The 26593-nt window shown below is 39.5% G+C and overlaps 1 protein-coding gene across 5 annotated transcripts in view; it reads right to left on the bottom strand.

Annotated features, from left to right (window-relative positions):
* cdh13 (cadherin 13, H-cadherin (heart)) overlaps positions 1 to 26593 on the bottom strand; it is a 356911-nt gene that overhangs the window by 207767 nt on the left and 122551 nt on the right. For 3 of the 5 annotated variants that reach the window (XM_044356226.1, XM_044356225.1, XM_044356227.1), the window contains exons 3-4: positions 20496 to 20707; positions 8987 to 9100 (exon numbers count right to left, since the gene is read on the bottom strand). In XM_044356226.1, coding sequence (XP_044212161.1) covers positions 8987 to 9100; positions 20496 to 20707 — 326 coding nt within the window. Of the gene's footprint in view, positions 1 to 8986; positions 9101 to 11186; positions 11210 to 13815; positions 13840 to 20495; positions 20708 to 26593 lie in introns of those variants that run through there. The other 2 variants (XM_044356228.1, XM_044356229.1) reach the window with 2 other exon arrangements.

Below are 26593 nucleotides of genomic sequence, written 5' to 3'. Positions count from 1 at the left end.
TCACTAGGTCTACAGTCCTCCACTACCGACCAGGCCCTTGAGATGCGTCACTGGGACCATATTGAGTACAGTGCTGGAATAAGCAGGAAGCACAGGCTCTGTACGCTGTGATTGCGGTCTCCAGGGTACAATTATCTATTATGTGCAGGGCTCAGTGTGGGATATTGTTTTATGTTAGTCTCTGCAGGCACTGAGAGATGTGGTTGATCTCTTAGTGCCCAGTCTTATCTAGAACAAAGCTGCTTGACACGCAGAGATACATCAAAGCTTTGTAACACCGCGGGAGAGATAAATGTACAGCCTGTACAGGGTCTAAAATGTATGGTTTTTGGTTGACCATTATGTTCTATGTTGACTCAGGTGAAATGATTTACCTGCTGCACAGACTTCTCACCATTGCACATGAAATAATGCAGTTGCTCTGCAGAGGAAATTAACTGAGGAGCTTTTGGAGGGGTTCCATGTATTATGCAATGACACATAATGCGTAAATATAATCGACATCATAAATAATAAGTCGCGTCACATCATCTTTGGCCTGTTCCACAGGTGTTAAGCTGGACAAGAAAAATCTTTCATCAGTGATAAAACACTGCATAATGTGACTGGGCCTAAATAACAACATTTAAAAGTGTGAAATTGCTAATAATATGCAATTTATTTACAAATTATAAAATTATTATTATTATCAATTATTAATAAAAATAGCTAAGACATTGTAATCCATAAACCATCATCATAAATGTAATTAAATTATTAATATATTAAAATTGTCTTGTTCCCACTTTTAGATGACAATAGCTTATACATCGGAATGTCCATAGTGGAATGTGACAGCGATTAACTTCCCCCATCAGATTTGGCCGATATGATTAAGCAGCAGCCTGTTCAGTGTGTCCTCACAGCCTGATAGTTCAGTAGTGATAAGGAGGGGGGGGGGGGCTCTGCTGTCGCTACATCACATCCTGTTGTGGACAGAGACGAAACATGATGTGCACCTGGCATAGCAGTAGGGATTTATTTAGATCTATTCCACAGACCTACACATTTACCAACTTTTTATTTTGTTATGGACGTACAGCGTGGTAGGTGTGCAGGCTGTATACAGGATTCACAATCAGGTTCAAAACGGTTGTGCCAATGACATGTTTACCAGCCAAATCGGCCTTCTCTGGCTTCTGCTTCTGAAACTATTGTTTGCATTTCACTAGCAGCAATGTTTTTCTACATTTTTACCATCACAGCCCTCTCTGCAATGATTGACAGCTCTCTTCACTGCTGCACTAATCCGACAGGGTTTTCTATATAGAGAGAAATGGGAGTGTGATAGTATGCTAATTACTGATAGCAGGCACGTGCCTGTCAATTTAGAATAATTCTGATTCACTAACATACGCACAGTAGTAAGAACAAAATTCCCCAGTGCGCACATCATGAATCTGATGGTAATTTTGCATCTGTACTTATTTTGTGCACAAAGAACATTTCTACATAATGTAATGTCACCGCTTTCAATGTCCACCAAAAATCTTAATGACAGCAAGGCTGATAAGACTTCAGTATAGCAAAGGATTAAACTAGGTGTCAAACAGTGATGCTACAGACTAAAACATTTTTGTTTTTCTTTCTCAGTCATTAATACGGTGAACTGAGAAAAACGCAGTCTGTCGCCATTGGGAACATTTCATCTCACAAGCTTGTCTCAAATATGTCATGACTCACAAATTAAAAGTATGAACATGGAAGTTGTTTCATTCAATCTGCAGTTGATTTAATTCTGCTGTTAATTGCATACAATGTCCCAGACAAAAAAAAATGATAAAAAGGTCTTATATTGATTGGACTTCTGATAGAAAAGGTCTAAGATATATAAAAGTGTAAAAAGAATTAAAAGATGAGGTAGGTAAAGGTAAAAACAGAGATAAGAGGGAATGGTAATATGTTATGAATGTTAACATAGCAAGTATGAAATAAAACTCTGTATATACAGCAAGTCAAAAGTAAGATGATAAACTTTTTGCTAGCTTGAGCCACACATCATATGAAGGTTTCAAATATATCAAAACATTTATGTGCATGCACAACATAAATGTTTTATTATCTATCACCTGCTAGAATACATGAAACATTAATAACTCATTACTTTATTAGCATTTAATACAGCGTCTTAAAAATAAAAAATAAAAATGTGTGTGTTTTGATGAGATCTTGGTTTTGGCCTGTAAAGTTGGTACTGTATGCTGCATAAGTAATTCAATAGAGAAGGTAGAAGGTAAGAAATAAGCAGAATGAATCAATATTGCCAGAGTTCACTACAGGCAACACAAGAAACCCACTATGTGCTGAATCACATGCAAGAGTGAACTTCTTCAGGCAAACACACACACACTCTCTCTCACACACACACACACACACACACCTTTCTTTATAAGGAGAAAACGCCATTTTCAAGTATCATGAAGTGATGGAATTTTACTTTAACGGTATTTTAACATTCAACCTCATCTTAAATAACTAAAGCTGGAACAGAACATTTCTACAACCTCAAAAAGGGGTTCTGCTTTTAGTCATTTGCATTGCCGTTCCTTAAATTGTACTTAGATGTTCAAGCTGAGAATGAAATATAGAGGAAATATGCCTGTGCTCATCATGATATTCAGAGCACAGAATCTGACCTTACGTTTCTGATCGGGGCTTCATTTCCAAAAAAAGACTGCTCTTAGATGTAAATAGTGTTCCTTAAAAGATAAGCGTGATCCTATGATGTTTCATTCATTACCTACATTCATGTGCGACACCTTGAAATAACCTTTTTTTTGGTGTAATTTTGTCCTTCATTATAGCCACCATACTCATTAAATACATGTTCCCATTCAGCTAAAATGGTAGGAAAACATGATATTACCCAACTTTCACATTTTTACAACATCAAAAAATAAGTCGGCACTAATGATACAACACTAGAAATGAATTTGGTGAAAATGTATTTCTCAGATATGAACACTTCATTGAATAGTGAAACTGTTGAACTTTTGAACATAAGTATAAATATGCATTTTAAATACTCCATGAAAGACTTCTTATATTATGTACATGCTGACACGTTATTTAAAGCACCTGTGAAGACCCTACAGACAGCGGTTACCTTATTTAATGCCCACATGCAAACTGTTTGTGTGTTGAATGTCAGTGAGCTCCCTCTCTGTCTCTGATTTTGCTATTGCTATTGCATAAGATACAGTACTTCCCCTTCAGCAAAAAATAATAAGTAACCTCAGATGTACTAATGATTATTCATATTTTATGCTCTATGAATAACAGACTTGTTAACCTCAACATTATTCATCACTCATCCTCATGCATTTTAGCCCAATTTCAATTTCAAAGTCATGTTAAATACTTAAGGATCTGAATCAGTGCCCAAATGAAAATATCTTCATCTGGAAATCAACATTTTTATTTCAATCATGGTTTTATATGAAGGAAGTTTCTAGTTTACAAACCACCTTACAAGTTCCTAAATGGCTAATTAACTTCTGACTAAAAGACCTGTAAAGACGTTCTGGGACTGCTTATGTTTAATGTTTGGCCAGTATCAGTAAAACACTACATTAAATTTCTACGAAGCTTAAACAATCTTGTATGAAGCTTCTTCTCAATCAATTGGCAATATCTAATCTACAAGAAGATAGATCTGATTGATCTTAAAATGATATCAAATGAAAACAAATCAATGCTCTGTTCCAGCTGTTTCTAATACATATGTTTTGGGTAAGCCAAACCCATCTATAATCAGTCATCAGATAGGTAAGTAAGTAAGTAAGTAAGTGAAACTTTATTTATATAGCACCATTTTTAACACAGGTTACAAAGAACAACAACCAGTCATCACCCAAAGTAATCCCTTGAAGTAATCAAATGTTGTAGAAAGGCCATCCTAAAAAAGTGTGTTTTTAAAAGTTGTTTAAAAAGGACAACAGACTTAGCTGATCTAATGGGAAGGGGGAGATTGTTCCAAAGTCTGGGTACCAGGGCAGATAAAGTGTAGTTGTCTTTGGTTTTTAGTTTGGCATATGGTATGGCCAACAGGTTTTTGTTAGATGACCGCTCGATGGTGTAAGGGCTTAGTAGCTCAGAAATGCAGGCAGGAGCTAAACCATGTAGGGTCATAAGTGATTAAAAAAAAATTAAATTCAATCCTGGACTTCGCAGGCAGCCAATGCAGTGAGGCTACAGTAGAAGTGATGTGAGATCTACGGCCAGTCTTACGTAATAGCCTAGCTGCTGCAATTCATATTAGCTGAAGACGTTCCAGGACAGCTTGACTAAGGCAGGTGAAAAGGCAGTAGTCAAGGCCGATAATAATGGTCTGATTTTTGCAGTGTTCCTTTTCTCCTTTTAGTTGAAAATAACAAGATTGAACCAAATTGTTGACATGGTGTTTGAATTTCAATTTAAGGCCAAATGTAACACCAAGATTCCTAGCATTAGTTTTGACATAAGGGGCAAGTGGGCCAATACTACAAAAAATGCCATTTGTAGTATTTTCAGAACCAAAAATGAGAAGCTCAATTTTGTCAGAATTTAGTTGAACAAAGTTGAGAGACATCCAGTCCTTTATCACGGTTAAACAGTTGTGGAGAGTGTCAAGGTTGCTAAAATCATCTGGTTCAACTGAAAAATATAGCTGAGTGTCATCCATATAACAATGATAGGATATACAATAAAAGCGACTGATTATCTGGCCCAAGGGAAGCATAAACAAGGAGAAAAGAATAGGACCTAGGATTGACCCCATTGGCCACCCCATATAACAGCGGAGCAGATGAGGACACATAGCTACAATTTGACAAATATGTCATAAATCACTCTAGAGTAGTTTATGTCATATTTGAGATGCCAACGTATGTATTTAGTCGATTAATGAGTGGATGGAATGGAGTGATCAATAGTATCAAAGGCAGCACTCACATCGAGTAAGACCAAGATGGAGAGTTCCCCCTATCAGCAAGCAAAGGATGTCATCCATGACTCGAAACAAAGCAGTTTCAGTACTGTGGTTTTGGCAAAATCCAGACTGAAATTTATCGAAGATATTATTCCCTTCAACAACTTGAAGAAGTTGCTTAGTAAGAAGTTTTCAAGTATTTTGGAAATGAAAGGTAGTTTTGAGATGGGTCTAAAATTGTTCAAAATGAATGGAAGAAGGGCAGGTTTTTTAAAAGGGGTTAGACACTAGCTGTCTTAAATTGATTGGGGACATGACCAGAGGTGAGGGACGTGATTATAATACTGAGTACAGCAGGGTCAATGACAGGCAGAACCTCTTAAAAGAATTTGGGGGGTAAGGTAGCGAGATGGCAGGAAGACAGGCACAGATGAGAAATTGTCTCTCTGAGGTTGTGCATGGTAATGGGGCAAGATGTCTTATATCATAGTACTCTGAGATTTAGAACAGGTCACAGCTTTAGAACCATCACTGTGTTTGACTTGGCCTTGTCTTTCCTTAGTTCTTTCTCTTTGTGTCCTTTATGGAAAACAGCCCGTGAATTGTGCAGTAAAAACACACTGCTTCACTAGGTTTTAAAATTGGCTTGTTCTGGATGTTAACAATTTTCAGCTGAGTGTGGTACAGCAACAGTCATGTTATGCTGCGTGAAAAACTGCAGCATGATCTGAAATTGGATCACTTAATTTCTTAGGTTGATTTTAAACCATTAATTGAATCCTCAACTTACTACATCTAACTTGCCCTTTCTTCCACTAACTTCATTAACCAAAAACATAATCAGACCTGCAGGCAACATTGAGATTTACAGTATGTTGCTGTATCCTGAATATAAACAACATGCATTAAAGAAGTAAAAAAAAGCAGACTTGTCCTTGTATAAAGTGGTCAATGATGGAGGCTTTCACTGTGTTTTCCTCATCACAGTAATATATTGCTTACATGTCCAGGCAGCAAAGGACTCCAATACACAGACCTCAAAAGGTCTTCAATCTATGATCACGGGATTTCTTTGAGGCATAAATTGAATACTGTCCCCTTAATTTAAAAAATCATTAAAGCTTACAAGAAAGCAATGGCTTATCTATCTAGAAAGCAAAACCATCTGACGTTTGCCATACACACTAATAAAACTATCTACTTTGTTTTGACAAATCCTAAAGAAAATCTCTTAAATCTTTATTTAAAATATATTTGTAAAGTGTGAGCTGTAGCTTAACTAAATGGCAGCCTTAAAGAAAAGGTAACCATTCACTGAAAATAAAAAATAAATGCACTCATGATGATGATGATCATCAGTCAACTACAAAAGCAAGTTATTGCTGTGCTTCCATCCACCTTGTCATTAATGGAACCACAATAATGTCTCGCATTCTCAAACCATTCTTCACACTGAGTTTTAGTCAAATGATAATACAGACAAATAGCTCTTTAAAACAACTTATTCATACAGTACAACAGTAGTCAGAAGAAACAGTATGCTAACCAGCTGCAGCCATTTAACTTTTTGTTCAAGCAGGAGCAAAGCAGCAGGAGTCTGCTCAAAGCGTTTTTACAGAGTGATATACTCAGTCTGTGCAGGTGGTCAGCAATTTTTATTTCAAATACACGTCCTAGCTAATGTTACATTAAATGTATAATATGTAGCTTTTCCGCATTAAAATGTCTAAAAACGCTTAGACCTATTTCATATATTTTGTTGGATTGTATACTCATATTGTCCCGAATGTTTCCAGAAATGGTCAAACCCAGAGAAATCTGTAATTTTAATCAAGTTAACGGTCTGTTTCATTTTGTCGCCTGTCAATGACGTCATATCCCCCCAGAGTTGTGCTTGACCACCAGAAGCTGTCATAAATTGACTTTTCATCCAGTTTTAAGCCACTTTTTAGATCTTGGTCATTTTTAACTATATCTTTTAACTGGATGAAGGATTTTAGTCACTGGACATCAGAGAAACAAGCTGAGCAAACGTTAGCAGCAGCTCGGCTCGCAGCCCCTCCAGACATCCTGTGTCCGCCGAACAGCCTCAGAGAAACACTGAAACTGCTTTATTCAGTGTTATTCCAGTTTTAATCACCGGGTCTGTTTGTTTTGGAGAGGAGGAGACCCCAGTGGATAATTCGGCTCCCGTTAACAACCTCCTGAACGTCTGCATCTTAAATTATCAGAGAAACAAGCTGAGCAAACGTTAGCAGCAGTTCAGCTCACAGCCCTTCCGGACATCCTGTGTCCACCGAACAGCATGAGAAAAACACTGATTTTTAACGTGAAACTGCTTCATTCAGTGTTTTACTGATTTCAATCACCAGGTCTGTTTGTTTTGGAAAGGAGGAGACCTCTGTGGATAATTTGGCTCCTGCTAAAAACCTCCTGAACGATGAAGGAATCCTAACCGGGAGAGGCTGACTGCAATGACATCAATGGTGGTTGTTTAACAATGAAGACAACATGATCCCACGCTGCTTCACGACATCATCTGATTGAGAGACTCCTAGCGGCAGAAATTACATATTGTGCATTTAACTAAATGTCACAGGATACGAGATAATGTGAGTTAGATGAACCCTCTCTCTATGTCCCTATGGTCACTAGTTTCTTTTCTAGTGGTTAAATGTCTCTCTGTGGCTGTTGTGTGTATTTATTTTCTTAACAAAAACACAGCAAACATATCATGTGATGTAGGTTGTTTTCCTGGACACATAGGTTTCCGTGTTACAGTGTGCTGTCTGCATGAACGTCAGCAGGAACAGAGCCTGATTCGTTTTTAATTTATTGGTTGTTCAGTCACTTGTTGATGTTGTGTGATTTGTTAATGAGCCTGAGCAGAAGGTCTGGTTACCCGTCAGATTTTTTTCTGACTATAAGTAACAATAACACTGTAGGCTTTGTAGGTCGTGCATATAGAAAAGAGTATGCAAGTCATGTATTTGATACATGTATTAATACTTTTTGATGTGACCATAAACTTTTAGATCTGGTAATGTTTGCCCTGCAGGACGATGCCGCATTGTCGAGTTTTGTGTGAATGCAGAGCTTCATCTTGTCTGCTGTGGCCTCTCTGCTCTCTGTGTGTGTAGCTCAGCCTGACCCTCAGTCAAGCAGACACATAAACCTGCAGCTCTTTATACATCCATGACACAGAGACCGAGAGCAGAGCGGAGCAGAGAAGAGAGACGGAGATAGTGATGTAACCTGGTCAATACGCTTTTAGTCCCAACCTCACACCTGCGTGCTGTTGTTAGCTGGGGGCTACACACCCACTGCCCAAAGGCTGACGCCCCCACACCTTTATGTTTAAGCTAGTATGTTGAGTGTCCTCACTGACTTGTGTATTATCATAATAATATAACATGGTGTCAAAGGGATATTAGCTTAACTGAAATCCCACCAAGCCAAAATGCATTTATGTAAACAGATTATGAATCCACCAGAGTACTGATGTGATAAAAAAGGAATTAGAAAGAAAATTTCTTCCGATACCTGCAACATATTTTATACAGCTTATATTTTGAACAGTCAGTACAAATGAACTTTATTAACACTAACACTTAATTAAAACTAGATAAATAAAAATAAGAAATCAGTACAGACCAAGAACCTCCTAAAACATTTGGCTCCATAACAGGGTTGACAATGACTTTAGGACCCATGTGAGGCTCGTCTGTGATTTTATGGCAATTATAATCTCAGAAACATCATTTCTCCTCTCTTTCCATATTGCTATATTATATATTTAATCTTGTCTAGGGAACTGTGTAGCAGATAAAGGAGCACAACATACCCTTCTTTTTTTAAGGATAAATAAGGGTAAAATTAGCAAACATGACCAAACTGTCACAGGCCATGACAAACTACTGTCCTGTACCTTCCGGGTTTAGCATTTCGAATGCAACTCTTTTGTGCATTTTTAGTTATGAAGCTGTAGGACTTGGATACAGTTGGGAAAAGTGTATGATGTAACCATGCATTTCTTACCCTGCCAATGACCTTGGGGAAGGAGGCTCTCTGGTTCTCAGTAACGATCATAGGAGGGACCAGCAGGGATCTCTTAGATCTGTATGGCAGTGTCTGGCCAAGACCCAAGATATCCTAAAAAAGAGAATCCATGTTGTTAAACTTTTCATACCCAAAACAATCCTTAACATTCTGTGCCTTGCTCAGTAAAAAAAATTCTTCTGTGATGTGACATCCTTTATAATTCCCACATCAACTCTACCTTGTCCAATATTACTTGTTTGCATCTGATAAGCAATTATCCCAAACCCTACTGACAGCACATAAACACACACACACACACAGCAAGCAGTCAAACGGATTAGAAATGTTGATAAAAAATGCTGAAACAAGCTTGGAGGGATTCCCAATTCCTCTTCTTGAGTACAGTATGTACTATATAATAAGGAACGCAAAGAGGCTGTGAACCATGCATCTGGCAAGTAGCATCATATGCTTTAAATGGATGGAGAGGAGAGGAGATTCTCTGTGCAAACATGAAATAACTGTCTCTGCTGCTTTCACCACAATTTAATTCATATTCTTTAATTCTTTATTCAGCCCGTATGTTTAATAAGGACAGGGAAGAGGAGAGAAAAAAAGCTAAGCAAGAGCAACAAAGACTATAAAGAGAGACAGTAAAAATGAAGAAATGAGAATGACGGCTTTGGCGAAGCAATTGCAATGTTCATGCAGACAGAGCCAATCTGAAATGTTGCTCTTTTTTTTTTTGCTCTTGAGAACACAACAGCATAATCTAATTTCATCTTCCACCCTCCTGCTGTTGTAAACAAAGACATGGTTGTTACTGTATAATATAGTGAAAGATTTCCCTCACTCCTCTTCATTCCTACGATCTGCTTGGATGTTGACGAAAATAATCTGTCACTGACACTATGAACAGAAAGCTGGAATCCTGGCTGCTAACATAGAGGTGATTACCTACAGGGGAGGACAGTCAGACAGTCTGTCTGCACACCTGGATACAAGCCTAGTAGAGACATCAAGTACACACACACACACACATACACAAAATGCTCTTGCTTACCCATATAAATGGGTCCACAAACCATGCTTCATGTATGCTTTATTAGATATAATTAGACATTACGTATTTTGAATACTAAAATAATAAAAATTACATTGCACTGCAAATATCCATGTCTATACAGTGTGATCATCCTTGAGTGCTGCAGACTATTTAAGGTCATTTATTTTGATTTAATTGATTTCACATAACTTTAATTTAAATGCATTTACATTTTGTCCTCAGCTTGTCTCTGTATATGTCTCTCAAGACCTACTATCAGGACATACAATTAAAGCTTCCCCAGCAGTGCAGCGCTGCTCAGTGATGCATCTTGATCTCCCAAATAATCACAAGTCAGGTGAGAGGGAAAGCGATAACCTGCACAGAGAGCCGATCAGCCACCTGCTTCCAAAAGAAGGTAACCCAAGGACAATATCAGAACAGGTCTATGAAACTCTCCTTTTCACCCCAAAAGCTACAGGGACTTTTCTCTGCTAGCTTCTATTAGTTTTGGTGTCATTTTGTTGGATGAAGTGAAATAGTTTACTTTTGATTTAGCACACAGTTAACAGCAAGAATTACCCACAGCGGGAAAAGCTAGGTTTTATTGGATTTATCCTCATAACCTCCATCATCAGAGAGAAGTTTTTTGTTGCTTTTATTCTGTTGCTTGCACTCCAAAAAAGAAAAGATTATCAGGCTGGAACTCCTAAACCAAAAGGTTTCCTCAAAGCAGCCGTCCTTCAAAACTATAGGTGGTGTGTTCAGATCTTGCAATAATTGATATAGGGATATTAATATCCTGATTAACCTTCGATTCAATGTCCTTATGAGGACAGTTCATTGTCCTCATAAGGGCAGTCACTGCTAAAACAGTTGAGCAAAATGACAGAACAATGACAGAGAGAGAAACAACACAGCAACAAGCCCAGTCGCTGAGCCCTGGTTTAAAATGACAACACAGTTTCAATGAAAGGGAAAACACAGACCTGCGGTTTTTGTGGTTTAATTTGCAATGCAAATAGTCTCTTTTGTCCTTCATCTTTTATAGCCTACTGTGCAACACTTTATTGACAATGTGTGTGTGTGTGTGTGTACGCATTAAGGTGGTTGTGTGCGTGTGTGTGTGCAGGGGGCTGTTTGTGTGTTTACTGTTCACACTGCTGTTCTTGGCTGACAGGGACTCTGGCACCGCTCTCACCCCTGTCAGAATGACGGAAAGAGAACAGGTAAGAGGGAAAAAGCGAGGCATTTGTTTACAGGACACTCAGACAGAGAGGGCAACGCTGCGGCCGCTATCCGGCGAGCACTCGCGCCACTAACCGCCTCATCCCTCCACTCCTCCCACCCACAAAGGTCAGAGAGAACACAGTGAAACAGTAATCATAAACACAACCGGACCAGAACAAACCAAAGACACACTGAGTGGTCTCTGAAATGGCCACTCTTATCAAACCCACTGGGGGATGACCTTCCAAATGCCAAAGACAGAAATCTCAAACTGGACCTGAAGCAGTTAAACAAAACACTGTGCAAAACTGTGAGAGATTATATGACCTATTTTGTGTCTAAAGAGCACAGTCAGTGGTGTGTGTATATGTACGTGACCGGTTCACAAGCGAGGTGATGGACTTTTAAGCAGTGCCTGTAAAAATCCGGCCAGAGTCTGAAGCCCGGGGATGAGCGCATCAATCCCATCATGCACAGGTCTCAGCGGTGTGATATGTGTAAAGGAGGGTAAGAAGAGCTGAGAGGCAAACAGGCACCATGTGGTATTTTTAGTGGCCGGATGTAGAGGCTGGAGACAGGGGTTAGGGCTAAGATAGATCACGCTGTCAAATCCACGTCTTCACTGAGCTGAGATACAGTGGATATGGAGAGGGAGTGATGGCGCTTTAAGACGTATCAATGTTCTGCAGGTGGATCAGAAAGGCATGTTCAGCTGGATACAGACTACCGTTGAGGATGGCTCACCACAGGGTATTCTGGGAGAGATAACTTACAGTCCTACTTTGTTCCTTCTCATCTTTTCGCCTGCCACTTTGCAGCTCCCCCTCTTTCTTTTCTCTCGCTTAACCACAGCTTTTCTTCTCTCTTTGCAGTCTGCACGTGTGATGAATAGTGTTCTTACAGCTTGGTGACACCATAAGAGAAGGAAGCCATGAATCTTTAATGTGTCCTGTTCATAAATTACTGCTGCACCATCAACCCTGGTCCATCCTTAATACATTTGCTTCTCTCCCTGTCTCTCTCTCTCTCTCAGATGATCATTAGGGCATTTCAGTGTACTGAGTTAAAGGTGGTTAGGTCCTGTTGAAAAGATTCGAATATATTTCATTAAGTCGGATGCAACAGGAAGAGGAGAGTGTAAGAGGAGAGCGTACACGCCCATGTGAATGTTTACAGTGTGTACACGCATGCGTACTGTACTACAGTGTGTGAGGGAGATGGAGTCTTTGACATTGTCATCTGAGCTACTGAGTTACTGTGGCAGCAAAGTCACGTCCTTGTCCATTCTGCCATTTTCACTCTCAATGCTATATTGAGAAGTGTCATTACTCATTTCTGACAATGTGTTGGAGACCTGGTGAGAAATGGATTATATCAAGGCCAGCATCGACCAGTGGTGACAGGGATGTACAGCTATTCAGCGTGGAATAAAATCTTGGCTATGCAGCCAGGTCAAGCAATCTGACAGTTCTCCTAATACAAAGTTAAGCTCACTCGTATAAGTATCAGCAGTATGTATATGTGCAAAACAATACATCCCGACACACACACCCGCCTGATAAGATGTCACTCAATGTGAGTGTTGACAGCATAATGTTTCACACTTTGTCTAAGTATAATCAACCAAGTGTAAACACTTTTCATCTTAGTCAAGTGGAATATAGCAAGACACTGATGACTGATGCTTATTTTAAATATTTAATTAGCTGAATTAATTAATACTGTGCCAAAGTGATTATATGTGTGTGTACCTCACCTCTAGATAGTGCCGTACACTGTTCACTCACAACAATTCAGACATAACCGCTTCAGGCCGAGCTCATTATAAAATGAAGCCAATTAAATCTGCCGCTTTTAGACAAACATTTAACCTAATTGCACAGACAGTGCACATATTAAACGTTAGGTCCTTCAACTTACTTCAACTCATATCATATGGTTCATGTGTTAGAGCACATCAATGTATGTAATAACATCATACTAAAATTATATAACATGTTAAAGTCACTACAGCAGCTATGAAAACCAGTAGAGTTCTAATATTTATGTGCTTTGGCTTCTATGTTTACAATCAAACTGGCCCTCTATCAGTAAAAGAACTATAATTGAATTACACTTACCAACACTAAATTGTATTTAATAGCCATATTGAACAAGAGAATGTTAGCAAAGAGGCTTTAAACTCTGGGGTAACGTTAGCTGGTTAGCTAGCCAGCACTGTTGATTATTGAACGTTAGCTAAGTACAGAAAGCTCACAAACATGTAGCTACTCTTTTTACTTACACTGTTTTTACTTAGCTTTGTAAAAAAAAATCTCCTTATGTCACTCCCCAGTTTTGTAGAACACATTTCAGTGTTGCAAATTTGTTTTGATAAAAAACATAATTTAGCTGCTGATAATAGCAAAAGGCAACACGCTAATACTAATGTAAATTACTTGTGGGTTAAAACAAGTGATGTTAAAGTGACTTTTAAAAAGTAAATTCTGAAGTTCTAAGTTATTTACAAATTTAAAAACCTTTTTGGTCTGAGCCGGTTGGTTGTTCATACCTCACTCTGCGGTTAACAACAACATCACTTCCACAGCTGCAGCCGAACCTGCTGTTTCTGTGTAGTGCTTTCTATCTAGAGGGAACCAAAAACCCTGAACAGCGGGGGTGTAGCAGAGTATAAGTACGAATTAAAAACATAAAAACATACAGAAAAGCAACTTTTGTTGATATGCAATATCATTAAAGCTAATTGAAAACATTTACTGTAAAAAATAAATTGAATATCTTCAAACATTTGAGGGGACCGTGCCCTCTTCACTTGAATGAGTGTGACCACCATACTTTGAGTTTATCATCACTGTAGCAGAAAATTCGATCTGTATTTAACATTTTTATTCATTATTATTTATGAATTATTCATTTACCATTCATTTTTCACCCAATGGCAATATCATATTAGCTGTTACGATTATCAAGATACTTTTTCTTCGTCTTGAAACCCATTTCTTAAATAATGTCTGTTATCCTCTGCTGACCTGAAAAAGTCATGCATGTGATGATCCATGTTTCTCTCGACTTCTGTCACAGTCAGACTTTTCTCTCATCTGCAGCTGGTTCAGCATCCAGGAGGGAGGCTTTTAACTAAATCTAAGAGGTCTGAGCATAATTTTCATAATCTAATTTTAGCTTCTCTGCTTCAGTTGTCACCTAACTCACCTAAAATGTTAACACGAGGTGAGCACCTCCTCATATCCATGCACTTACACATAGGAGTCTCACCTCCCGAGACAAGACATTGCTAGTCCTTTCAAAATCCAAGCTGAAAGTCAATCATCAGTAATCGCATGTTGTTGTTTTTTTTTGTTTGTGCAGGTTTTCTTCTTCAGACACTGCGTTTAAATCAATCCTTAAAACACACACTAGAAATGTGTTTATATCTAATTTGTCTCACTCCTATGAGAGACTGTGTCTCAGCTGTACTCAAAGCCTTAGATAGCTCAGTAAAGATAGAAACAATATAAAGGCTATTTGGCTGTTTGCATTCATGCTTATGAACAGTAAAGCACTGATATCTTGATGAAAGTGGAACTGGATTAAATCCCAAAATGGAAAACCCAACACATCCATCCACCCATCACATAGGCTCGTAAAATTATGTGGAAATGGTGGTTTTGTAACTTGAAAAATATCACTAGTTGAAAAAAAGTCTTTTTCAGGTGTCTGAGTCAGATAAATCTAGTTAATCAAAACACCAGTGGTTTGAAGATCTTATCAAAATGCAGTTCAAGTGCTTGTATTACTTCATTTTGGTATTTCTACTGACGTGAAACAAAGACTTTTTACCATTAGCACAGCTCTTTTAATTATGCGCATCAATAATTTCAAGGTGAAGGTTTGTTTTGCTGCTCTTGTAAATTAACATGACGTTAAGCCTTTTTCTTTCCAGTTCACTCACTCCCACGCATAAAAGCTAACAAAACATGTGTAAGTTAGCAGATATATTAAGCAATTCTAGAAAATGATGGAGGATGAGGAGGAACTCACATCAAAAAAAAAAGTCAGACAATAGACAAAGGCAGTAAACAGAATTAACAAATGACACCTACAGAGCAAGCTACAGAGAGATAGTGTGAGTGGGATGGAGAGAGAGAGAGAAAGATTATTTGTATTGTGTTCTGTAATGGTAGCTGTTGTACTTTGGTTGCAAGATGTCACATTTTAGTCATCCCGAGAAAGCCTTACTGAACATTGAAAGCTTGGTTAGAGAAAATCTATTTGCCGTTGCAGGATGAGGATTTTGCTCAGGATGCAATATTACATTTCATTCAGCGCACGAAAATGGATGAAACATAACAAAAGCAAAATAAATAGGCTTTTGGACTCAGATTATTTGGCCTCTTATCAGTTGTTACATTTGAATGGTGCTTGTTTATGCCCCCTGAAGGCAAGAAAATGTTCTGCATAACTGTTGTTCTGCACAACACAACCAAAACAAAACGGGATAATACACACACACAAAAAAAAGTCCATATCTTGGAGCGTGCATTTGTTAAATTGAAATGCATTCTTCCATTAATTCACATATTGATCGGTTGCAAGAGGAATAAATTACTCTTTGAATTCAGAGTTTTGCTCATAATAGGAATCATTCATCAGCTGCTTCTCTCCCTCTGGGCCTGTGTTACAGCAAAACTAACAGCTCACGCTGAGGAATTAAAAACTGATTCTCTCCACCTTCGCTCACAGCACTTATCAATTATCACCAGCCAATATTTTATGCTACAATACAATGCATTTGTTATGCCAATAAATTCACCATGGAACGTTTCCGCTCCGTGTTAAAGAGGAAACAAAGGGAGGTTTGGGCAAATAAAAAATTTAACTTTGACAAGGAAATAACAAAGAGATTTCATTACGAAAATGTAATTTCAGGAGAAACCTACTCTTTGTTACAATAATTGAAAAACAGGGGAGAGTGCTAACTCAGATCGGAGATTTGAAGCTCAGCATCCCAGTCAGTGTTGTCAGCAGAGCCATTCCACAAGTCAAACCCCTGGCTTATTGGAACAAGCTTTTAAATATGCCATGAGTTAGTTACAGATTCTTTAGAAGCTGCTGCCGCTCTGAACACGTGTTTGATGGGCCACTTGAGACGGTGCAGAGGCGCGGGGTGGGGAGTGAGGGGGGAACTACAGGATATGGACAGAGAAAGGAACAATAGATTTTCTGATGATATGAGCCCCAGAGCTTGAAGAGTTCCAGCAGATTAATTGATAGTGAAATAATGAGAGCTTTCAACCACCCCGCCTCACTAGAGGAAGGACTCTTCCTCTCTTATGCGTCTATTATCTTTAGGATGTCTCCCTCTCTGCTCGGCTCCTCCAACAACCTTTCTTCATCTTTGTTTCTTTCTCTACCCTTTGCCTTATTCATGAGCTCTGTGTCTGTTTGTGCTCTGCAATTAGAGTAACTCTACTTTAGGATAGACGGAGACATTAAAGCATTTGTCCACAGGAAAGATACAATATTAATCAGGGATATCAATCTCCTCTGATACAGGCTGATATTTTACAGCAGGAGTTCAAGGAAACAAAAAAAGGTGAAAAACATTGTGGAGAAAAGTTTAGTAACTAATGGAACTTGTGAAAGTGATCCACAAATAGTAATGGAAAGCAAACACACACACATGCACGCACACAGACTCATGCAGAGGACAGACCATACGGTCACATTAGTCACAAGAAACTTCACTTCCCACACATAACTTGCCAAAGACTAATTCACTTATATCGTGAATGACTCGCCAAGGTAACACCCATGGACTAGCTAACCAAATAAACGATGGTGAAAGGCACAATCAAATGAGAGCCACATCATGCCAAAAGGGATGGAGACATTCATTATGCTCAGGGTTGGAGAAATAGTATCAGCAGGACACTGGACGCTGCAGCAGAAAGACAGATGATCCCTGAGAGGGGAAGGGAACACAAACTGTACCTGCAGTCCCTGGAAACTTTTCCTAATCAACTTATTTGGACTAAACAGAGGGAGGATTTAGGTGTATGGAGGATATAAACGAGGGAGAATGGTGTTTATTCATGTGTATAGAGTTCTGAAAGGCTGTCAATTTGCTGGCTACAGAAACACATTTCTCTAGATTACACAAAACAAAAGGACACATTTGCAGAGAATCAAAGCTGAGTTTAGGGGTGCAGGCTTACAGGCCAAAGTCCCATATAACTGGAAGTGGCCAGTGTCATTTTTCATACTCCAAACTCTGGTGCAAAACCATGTGCAACTAGTCAAAAACATTATAGCTGTTTATATTTCCTTGTACGAAAGTGCCTCGTTTCTCTTTCCCTCCATGTGACCTCATACATAAATGATGAATAAAAAAACATGAGTAGAGGGAAATATGCACATTTGGATATTCATCAAAGTTTAAGTGGTGTATTCTTACATTCAAGACAAATTTGTACCAGACTGACGCAGAGCATGTGTAAAGCATATGTGAAACACGCGGTGGTTCCCTTTCACTTTCTCTGCAGCGCTGCAAACATTTCTAAGTGTCAGTAATCTGGATCAATAATCTTGACTGTCTACCATCGACACATTAAGTCCATCAGTCTGTGAACAGATTCAGCGCTGGGCTCAGTTTTTGTCGCCATCTGCAACAGTGCTAGAGACTGACACATCTCTAGTGACAGCAACTAGTATATGCTCATAGGCTTGGCAGAGCACAGCAGCAGCTGTTCCCTGGCCTCCTTCAGCGGCTTTTACACTTTCCCCTTTAGTAAATCAAACCCTTTTCTTTCAAGCTGTTATATGGTTCTCTTGGTGGATGTAACATCATTCACATTTTTTGTCTTCTCCCTCCATATGTCATCTTTAGGATTTAATGCCAATACTTGTTTTGCAGAATACAAGGCTATTTTTTCTTTTCAGGGCACAGAGTATTACCTGAATATCAGGATTCCTCGACTTATTTTTCACTTTCTTTAAATGTCTGTTTGGTTTCAAAGATTATGCATGTGGGTGTTTCCGTACTGCCTAATATGGCATCTCTGAGGAGGTGCAATTATGTTAATTGATGATAATTAAGGTCGCATGAACATGCTTCATATGTATGAGTGATTTAAATTCATCAACATATGCATGAATATGACTGAAAAGTGAAAACACATGTCTCTGAACACTTGATGGATTTGGTTTTTAATGTTTTTAATTTGCAGTTGCAATCATTAATGTATGAATGTTTAGTGAATGGCGCCCAGTACCCGTGTTTATATCTCCAAGCAAATTTCTCATGCTAAACTCTCCATCTTGTTGCCTCATTTGAAGGAATATATTGACAAATTGACATAGACTTAATCACTTTGTTCTTGTTAAAATGAGGCAACAGCCAGCAGCCAGTTAGCTTAGCTTAGCTCAAAGGCTGGCGACAGGGAGAGAAAGCAAACCTGGCTCTGTCCTATGAATAAAAAAATCTGCCTAGCACCTCTAAAGCTCACTAACTAACACATTTGTTTACATCCGTTCAGGAACCATAGTGTGAAACTGCCACACTGAGGTGTTACAGGGGGTTATGTGTAAGGCAATTTCGTGTGAGTGAAACAGCCGATGCTCCAGGATGTTACTGCTCCTGGCTCAGAAATAGTTCAGCACACAACGCCCCGTACACCTCAACGTGTCATTTTTACACTCTGCTTCTTGTACTGATTAAATAAATGAGATATAATGTGTTAAAGGTAAAGTCAGCGATTCTAATCCAATATACTTTTTGTCAAATTCAGCGAATATCTCCTCACGGCCCACTAGCTGTCCGTTCTGTGTGTGTGCTGAAAAAAAATTCAGTGTTCATACACAGCACTGGCTCTGTAAATGGGCATGTAAATTCAGTGGCTCGGACTGAGCTACACAACACTACTCCGGCCAATCAACAGCAGGGGGAGTTCGTGCTCGTGCACAGGACAGGGGGAAGTCATCAGAGCAGCTGTCTGTGTGAGGACATGACAGTCTCCCGTCTCCAGCACCAGTTAAATGATGGGGGAGGGCTGGCGAACTGGAGAGAGAGAGAAGCTATGACCAATACACATAGAAAGTGTTTTCTCACAGAACAGATACACTTCTATTTTATTAAATGTATCAATCCACACTGACTCCCAGACAGTCTCACAGAAACCCACCATGTTTTTTTTACACTCCGAGTCTGTTTCTGTTGCATTAAGTGAAGCATAATCTGAGCAGGCAGCTGTTTTAAATCATACAAGAATCCCAATGTACATGTGTTTTAAATTCATTTACCATATCAGCGAATCAATAAATACAAACAGTGTTGTTTTCTTTCCCTGGAGCCGACATGCAAACTATTTTGGTTCAGTAAATTTCTGCTGTCAGTCAGCCTGGTGAAGGCAGTTACCAGGCTGCTGTCTTCTCAGGAGCTGCAGCTGACAGACGGCTGCTTCTGTAGACAGACACGCTGAACGCAGGTCGAGTGAGAAGAGGGGAGACTGCAGAGAGGCGGAGAGTGTGGATGGACTGTTGTGCTCACTTGAGACAAAAAAAAAAAATTCCGCTCGTGATAATGTGTGAGAGGAACAGAAGTGACTCTACAACTGACGCATCGCTCTGGATTCCACCGTATTTCTCTTTTGGTCGTTGCCTTGGCAATGCGTGCCCATGAATTTGGGGGGCGGAGCTTCTGAAGGAGCACGAAGGGAGGAGTGTATTTGATTGGACGTTTAGTTCAAATATCAACAATCTTTCTCCAGAGTGACTCGACCTTTAATTAGAGAGTTTTAGAAGTGCTGGGAATGAATTTTGTAACCTTTTCGAAAGCTAACCGACTGCTGGCGTTAGTTATACATTTGCGCACAGACGTGACAGTGGTATCAATCTTCTCATCAAACTCTGGGCAAGCAAGCAAATTAAGCATATTTCCCAAAATTACAAAATTTTCATTTGAGGACAAATGAACCAGATAACTGTAAATATATAACAGCTTGTAAATATTCCATAGGGAGTCCTATTAATTTAGCAGCATTTCGCTGTTTATTTGAACACTGCTACAGTATGTCCAGCTTTATTTATCACACTGACCTTTTCAATCTGTAATGAAGTGTAACCATTTCAATTTGGAAAAGTGTAAGTGTAAATGAAAGGAAAGTGCTGTGAAACACATTTGTTTATGCAAACACACACACACACACACACACACACACAGCAATCTCTACTCACCCTGAGAGCATGCGGCGACTTAAGCGGTAGTCCGGTGATGGCCACCTGTGCCGTGTCATCTGCATGTGCACTGAACCCATGGATGAACATGACTGGCCCGCTGTACGGGACATCTCGCTGAGGAACCAGATTCAAATCCCCGTCCACATGGAAGTTGGGGTCCGACAACTCAAACGCCACGTCCTCGTTACCCGCACAATCATCAAACTCAACTGGAAGAAACACATAGAATGGGTAGATGTTACGTCATCACTCCAAACAAATTACAAATAAAAGAGAAGTCAAGAATAATCAGCCACTGAGGTATATGCTGTGCTGTAAAGAACTTGAGGGTTTGCCAGACGATCCACAAAAACAAGTATTTCTCAGATATAAACAGATGCCCAGAAAATAAACAGATACCCAAAGAAAGAGTAGGATGTTCTGAAGGGCTCTGTCAGCTAGGCAACAATAAAGTCAGTGATCTCTATTCACACAAGCCTCCTGCAATATTTATGACCCACTGCATAACATTCTACGCATTGTAGACTTATTAATGTGGCTGACTTGCTTTTGCAGTGCTGTTGCTTTTATTACAGTGAATGCAACGGCTCCCAGTTGCGGGGCTGAATAAGAAGAAAGAATTGAAGTGTAGGAAAAGAAAAGTGTCACCTCTGAGTTATGTGCATGTGACGCGTGCACATGGGAGCTTGCCTTGTCTGACTGAGGGAGATACCGCCAAGGACTCTACCAGGCTTTATCCCTTCTGATCATGTTCATCCTCTCTTTATCTCTCTCACACACTCCCCTCGGTGTCGCGACATGATCCCCATGTCCTCCCCCACCCTCAGCCCTGACAATCCTCCCCTCCCTCATCCTTCACGTCCTCTTTACCTCGGCATCCTGCTGATGCTTCCTACTGTTGCCGCTCCTGGAGGGAGGGGTTCCAGAAGTAGTCTGCATGCGTGGATGTGTACACGTGTTATTGATTAGTAAAGCAGGTGCAACAGGAATCACATGGTACTGTACAACTCTCAGCGTGGGTCTGAGAGAGCAAGGAAATTTCAAGCCTCAGAAGTTTCTGCCTCAGACATATGGTGGCTTATATAAGTCTGCGTTATTTCTTTTTCAATTCTCTTTGAGTTCAGGAATTTTCTGCAATTGGAAACATGACACACATGATATTCCATATGGTTACCATTTACAATGTGCCAGCATGTTGTCTGTCTCCTCTCAATCAACTTCACAAAAATGATTTATTTATGGTAAAAACAAGTAAAAATGTAGATGAGAATGATTATGTTTCTCCACTCCTCTGGGGCAAAGAAAGAATGCTAGGCTGTCAAGGTATCGTCCTACATGATTCATCAATTACTGATGTGATTCTGTCAGCTTAACATAACAAAAAACTCTGTGGTACTGTAGTTCATGACCAACTGAGGGAACTCCTTCACAAAAGATCTGAAAGTCTCTCATCTCTGTGTTCTGTTCACATTGGGGACTGAACAGGCATCTTTCTGAGGAAGAAATGGGTTTAGATTTAAGCCCATATTTATCAAGTTTCTCAGAGCAGCTTGTGGATCAGTGGTGCCTCTCTGAAGATAAAACGCCACTCTCTTCCTCGGTGCAAAGGCTGCGAGCCCTCTCTGCTGAACCAACTCGTTAAAAGTTGAATCTAATATAACTGGCTTGATGTTGTGGTGTTGAATGCTTACCACCTCGCACTTACAATATATTTGAATCACTGCCATACCAATATAGTTTATAAGCACAAACAGTAATTAACACAACCAATGATCTGAGACAGTCTGACAAAAAATTCTGTTAGTATAAGTGTGTATGTGTGTTTTTAAAAAAAAAGCAGACCACTTGTAGGAAATTAAGCTGGTTGGGTTAAGCAGTGTACAGTCTTTGGTCTCAAGGGGGGTCGTAATGGTAGATACAAGGTACTCAGCATTAGATACTTTATGAAATTTGCTTCATACAATGAAACATAAATAATCTATAGCATCAGAGAGTTACAGTGTAGGGTCAGGAAGGGTTGCCAGCTCTTCACTGCCAGTTAACAGAGAGTGGGATACAGGGCTTTGATGCTGATGAGAGAGGCTGCTGGTCTTCTGTCCTTCTGTTCAAGTTTCGTCACATGTGAAGATCAAATGAAATGTTTTTATCAAAAGAAGAACAAGAATATGAGAAACTTTTCATGTTTTAGTGAGAAATTGAGAGAACATGTATGTTTTATGATGGCAGCAATACACTGCCTTAGCAAACAAATAAATACTTTATATATTTTTTAAAAACTCAATAGTGAGTGCAAAATTACTAGTTCCACTAATATTTCTCCTGTAATACACAAGTTTGCAAGCAACATCTTAACTGCACGGCACACACTTTCAGTTTACTGGAAATAGCCACTGCCTCCTCATTATGGGGACAGAATGTTCACAAAGAATCACAACCCTCACTGCATTTGGGCCTTAATAATTAATGATCTTGATGTATACATAATACCACACAGTTGTGGGAAGGCTGTTGTTCAATTCAAGTACAATGGCAACCCATCGCTGTAATTAACACCTATTGTTCTACTGCTGAGAGTACTGTAGCTGTTGTTCATGTTTCTCAATAACAGGATGCAATGTAGCTGGGACATAAAACAACTTCCTTGAAGACTCTACTGCCTAATTGCTCTCATTCAAGTGTCTACCTACTCTTCCACCCTCCCCGTGTTTTACCTTGTAAAAACAATGGCTGTGTGTCTGACTTAAACTCATCAATCTGTACCCATCTATCTCCCATCACCTCAGCACCAAGTGGAATGAGAAAAGTCCATGGTTAGCACTGCCTGACTATAAAATCAATGGACTGAAGTCTATCAAAAAAACTAATTTAGTACACTTAACCTTTGTGACTGTTTAGTCTGGCTTCTTTTATCTGTCTCACTGCAGACATTTTAAAAATCTTCCCTCTGGACAGAACTGTTTTGTGCCATATGGAGCAGAAGAAGAGAATACAGGAGAGGAGAATAGTGGAGAGGAGGAAAGAAGACGGGAAAGGACAATGAAAAAGAAAATGACAGTAAAGGCGAGGCTACAATGGACACTGAGAAAGAGCTACAAAGTCAACAACCTACTCTCCAGGGAAACAAGGCTCCATCTCAAAATTCAACTCTCACTTCTAAGCCAAAGCATGAAAGATGTGTTCATTTCCATTCCCATTACAAGCCTCAGATTTATTTCAATAACATGGGCGCGCTCTTTAGAGCCTGCAAATTGCAGCGCCAAACAGTGTCAGTGGCATTTCAAAGGCAGCCAGAGAGTGTTTGATGGTATTCTAATGTTGTCAGGTTTGGGGGGATTTCAGAAGAGAGCATGGTGAGCTGGCGGCTTTGAAGTCAGGCAACAATGACAGAACGCAACTTACCCCGCTTACCACCAGCACCACCTCGCACCCACTTTCTTTCTTCAGAGTGCTGGCTCAGGGTTGAAATAACTGTGCACAACATGGATTAGGGTCGCCAAAATCCCTCACTGATGACTCAAGAAGAGAAGGTTGGCGTGTGTGTGTGTGTGGTTCAACTTTTTCCTCAAGTTTGACATTCAAGTTCCTTTCAGGCCAAAGCCTCCCGTGGAGTCTGTGAATGGCAAATGTTCCAGAAGCTCTGTCACTGAGGGCAATGGTTATTTCAGGCTTGATTGTTACCATCAGCTTTCTTGGCACCAGAAACAGCAATTCAAAGTTTTCATTTAGCAAGAGATCTTTGGGGATTTCACTCACCTACTTGAGTAATTGAATTTACTAAAGAAACAACAATCAACACCTTTTCTTAACGCATTTGGTGTTTTACGAATAACACATTTACCTGTCAGCCAGTGACAACATAGTCCGAAATTCTACATTAAATAGCTACATGAAGTTATGTAATATTCTTTATACACAAAAAATTAAATAAAAAATACATTGCATGCTCATCATGTCAATAACCCTCTAAAGGATAAAAATGACAAAATGGTCCAACAAAACCATCAGAATAATGAAAACAAAACATCTATACGCAACACTGCAATCTTGATTTTCTGCCTCTCATTGATTTGACATCTAACATTATCCAAGTGTATTTAAATTGGCTCTACTCTCTTTGTCAGCCACATAAATTGGATTTTTTTCCCTCCTCTGTCAGGTACTAAAGTTTTCCTTTGAGGTGTTTTGAAGACAATTTTCTGTCTTGTAACTAAATGTCAAGTCTCCATGATGGGAGAGATGGGAATCAGAGGAGTAATCTCAAAGGTGGCAGCACGGGTGTGTTTGAGCTGATAGCTGCCGTGTCTAACCAGACAGAATGTGCTCAGCCTCATAAAAAAGGCTCAGGAGAACACCATTCTCAAATAATCACCTGGCATAAGGTGCTATAAGAGCTGCTTTTGAAAATGTATTTGCACCCTGAATTGCATTTTACCCCAGAGTTTGCTACCACAGAGCATTGTGTAAAAGTCATTATGCGGATTCAGTGGTAACACGGATTGGGCTATTCATTTAGGAAGATAACAGTTTTAAGGATTAAAGGCAAGAACCAAAGTATAATTTGTGTCGTTTGGCAAACTATCCATCCAAATGTCGACAAAAGGCAAAATGCAACCACCAAAATTCAAAACACAGCACTGGAATCAATCTATCCATGTGTCTATCTACTATCTCTGTCTATCTTTTAATATGAGAACTAACACTGAACAACAACAAACCTAAATTTACTGTTTTTTGATGCCGTTAAAGGATTGTTTACAACAGTAGACACCCACAATAAATGTTGTTGTCCCTAATGCTCAAAAATGCACTTGACTGTATTGGGCCATGCCTGGTTTCTATTATAAACAGCTGCAATCCCCTGCAATCTGGCTGTGTCCCAGCTTACTTCAAACATGCAGTTGTTCAGCCCCTCCTGAAAAAAATGAACCTTGATCCATACAGTCCCCATAACTACATCCATAACTACTCTCCTCCTACCTCGCAGATAGGAGTTTTTCTGTGTCTCTTGGTCCTTTCACATCTGAAACTGCTTCTCTTTCCTGTGGTGTGCCGCAAGGTTCCGTTTTGGGTCCTATACTCTTTGCTTTATATATGCTCCCCCTCGGTCAGGTTATCAGCAAATTTAGCGATGTTTCCTATCACTGTTACTCTGACGATATTCAGCTCTATGTATCTTTTAAGCCTGATAACCCTGATAAATTGTCTGTTCTGCACAACTGTCTGACTGCTATTAAGGACTGGATGTCAAACAACTTCCTACAGTTTAATACTGACAAGACAGAGGTTGTCATCATTGCTTCTGACAATATAGCTCCCAAGGTAGCTAAGAGTATTGGGTCCCTTTCATCAGCTGTTAGGTCAAACTTAAGAAATCTTGTTGTCATATTTGACCAGGCTATGCATTTTGATCAGCATGTTAAATCATTGACCCGTACATGTTTTTTTCCATCTACGAAATATCGCTAAACTCAAGTCCATCGTATCATCGGAAATGATCATCCATGCGTTCATATCATCCCCTTTGGACTACTGTAATTCCATTTTCACTTGTCTCAGCAAAGCATCTCTGGACCGGCTACAAATGGTCCAAAATGCGGCTGCAAGGCTGTTAACCAGGTCCAGCAGGATGACTCACATCTCTCCTATTTTAAGTTCTTTGCATTGGCTTCCCATCCATTTTAGGATTCATTTTAAGGCCCTTGTTAATACGTATAGAGCCCTGCATGGACAGGCACCTGAGTACATCATGGATCTTATCCATCCCTACGTCGCCAGTAGGTCACTTAGCTCATCCAACCAGGACCTACTGGCTGTCCCTCACTCGCAGCTGAAAACTAAAGGTGATTGTGCCTTTGCATTTGTGGCTCCAACACTATGGAACTCTCATCCTGTACATATATGGTCAGCAGTCTCTATAGAAGTTTTTAAAAAACTATTGAAGACCCATCTTTTTAAATTGGCTTTTGTGTCTTCTTGAGTTATCTGATTGGTGTGTGATGTGTAATGATCATTTGTTCATGTGATTCTACTTGTGGTACCTTTTTTTTTTTTTTTAAATTTTAACTTGTGGCATATGTTTTTACTCTATGTATGTT

This window comes from Thunnus albacares, chromosome 7 (genome assembly GCF_914725855.1).
Source record: "Thunnus albacares chromosome 7, fThuAlb1.1, whole genome shotgun sequence".
NCBI lineage: Eukaryota > Metazoa > Chordata > Actinopteri > Scombriformes > Scombridae > Thunnus > Thunnus albacares.
The sequence above is the reverse complement of the archived record's forward strand: the minus strand, read 5'-3'. Positions and strand labels throughout refer to the sequence as shown.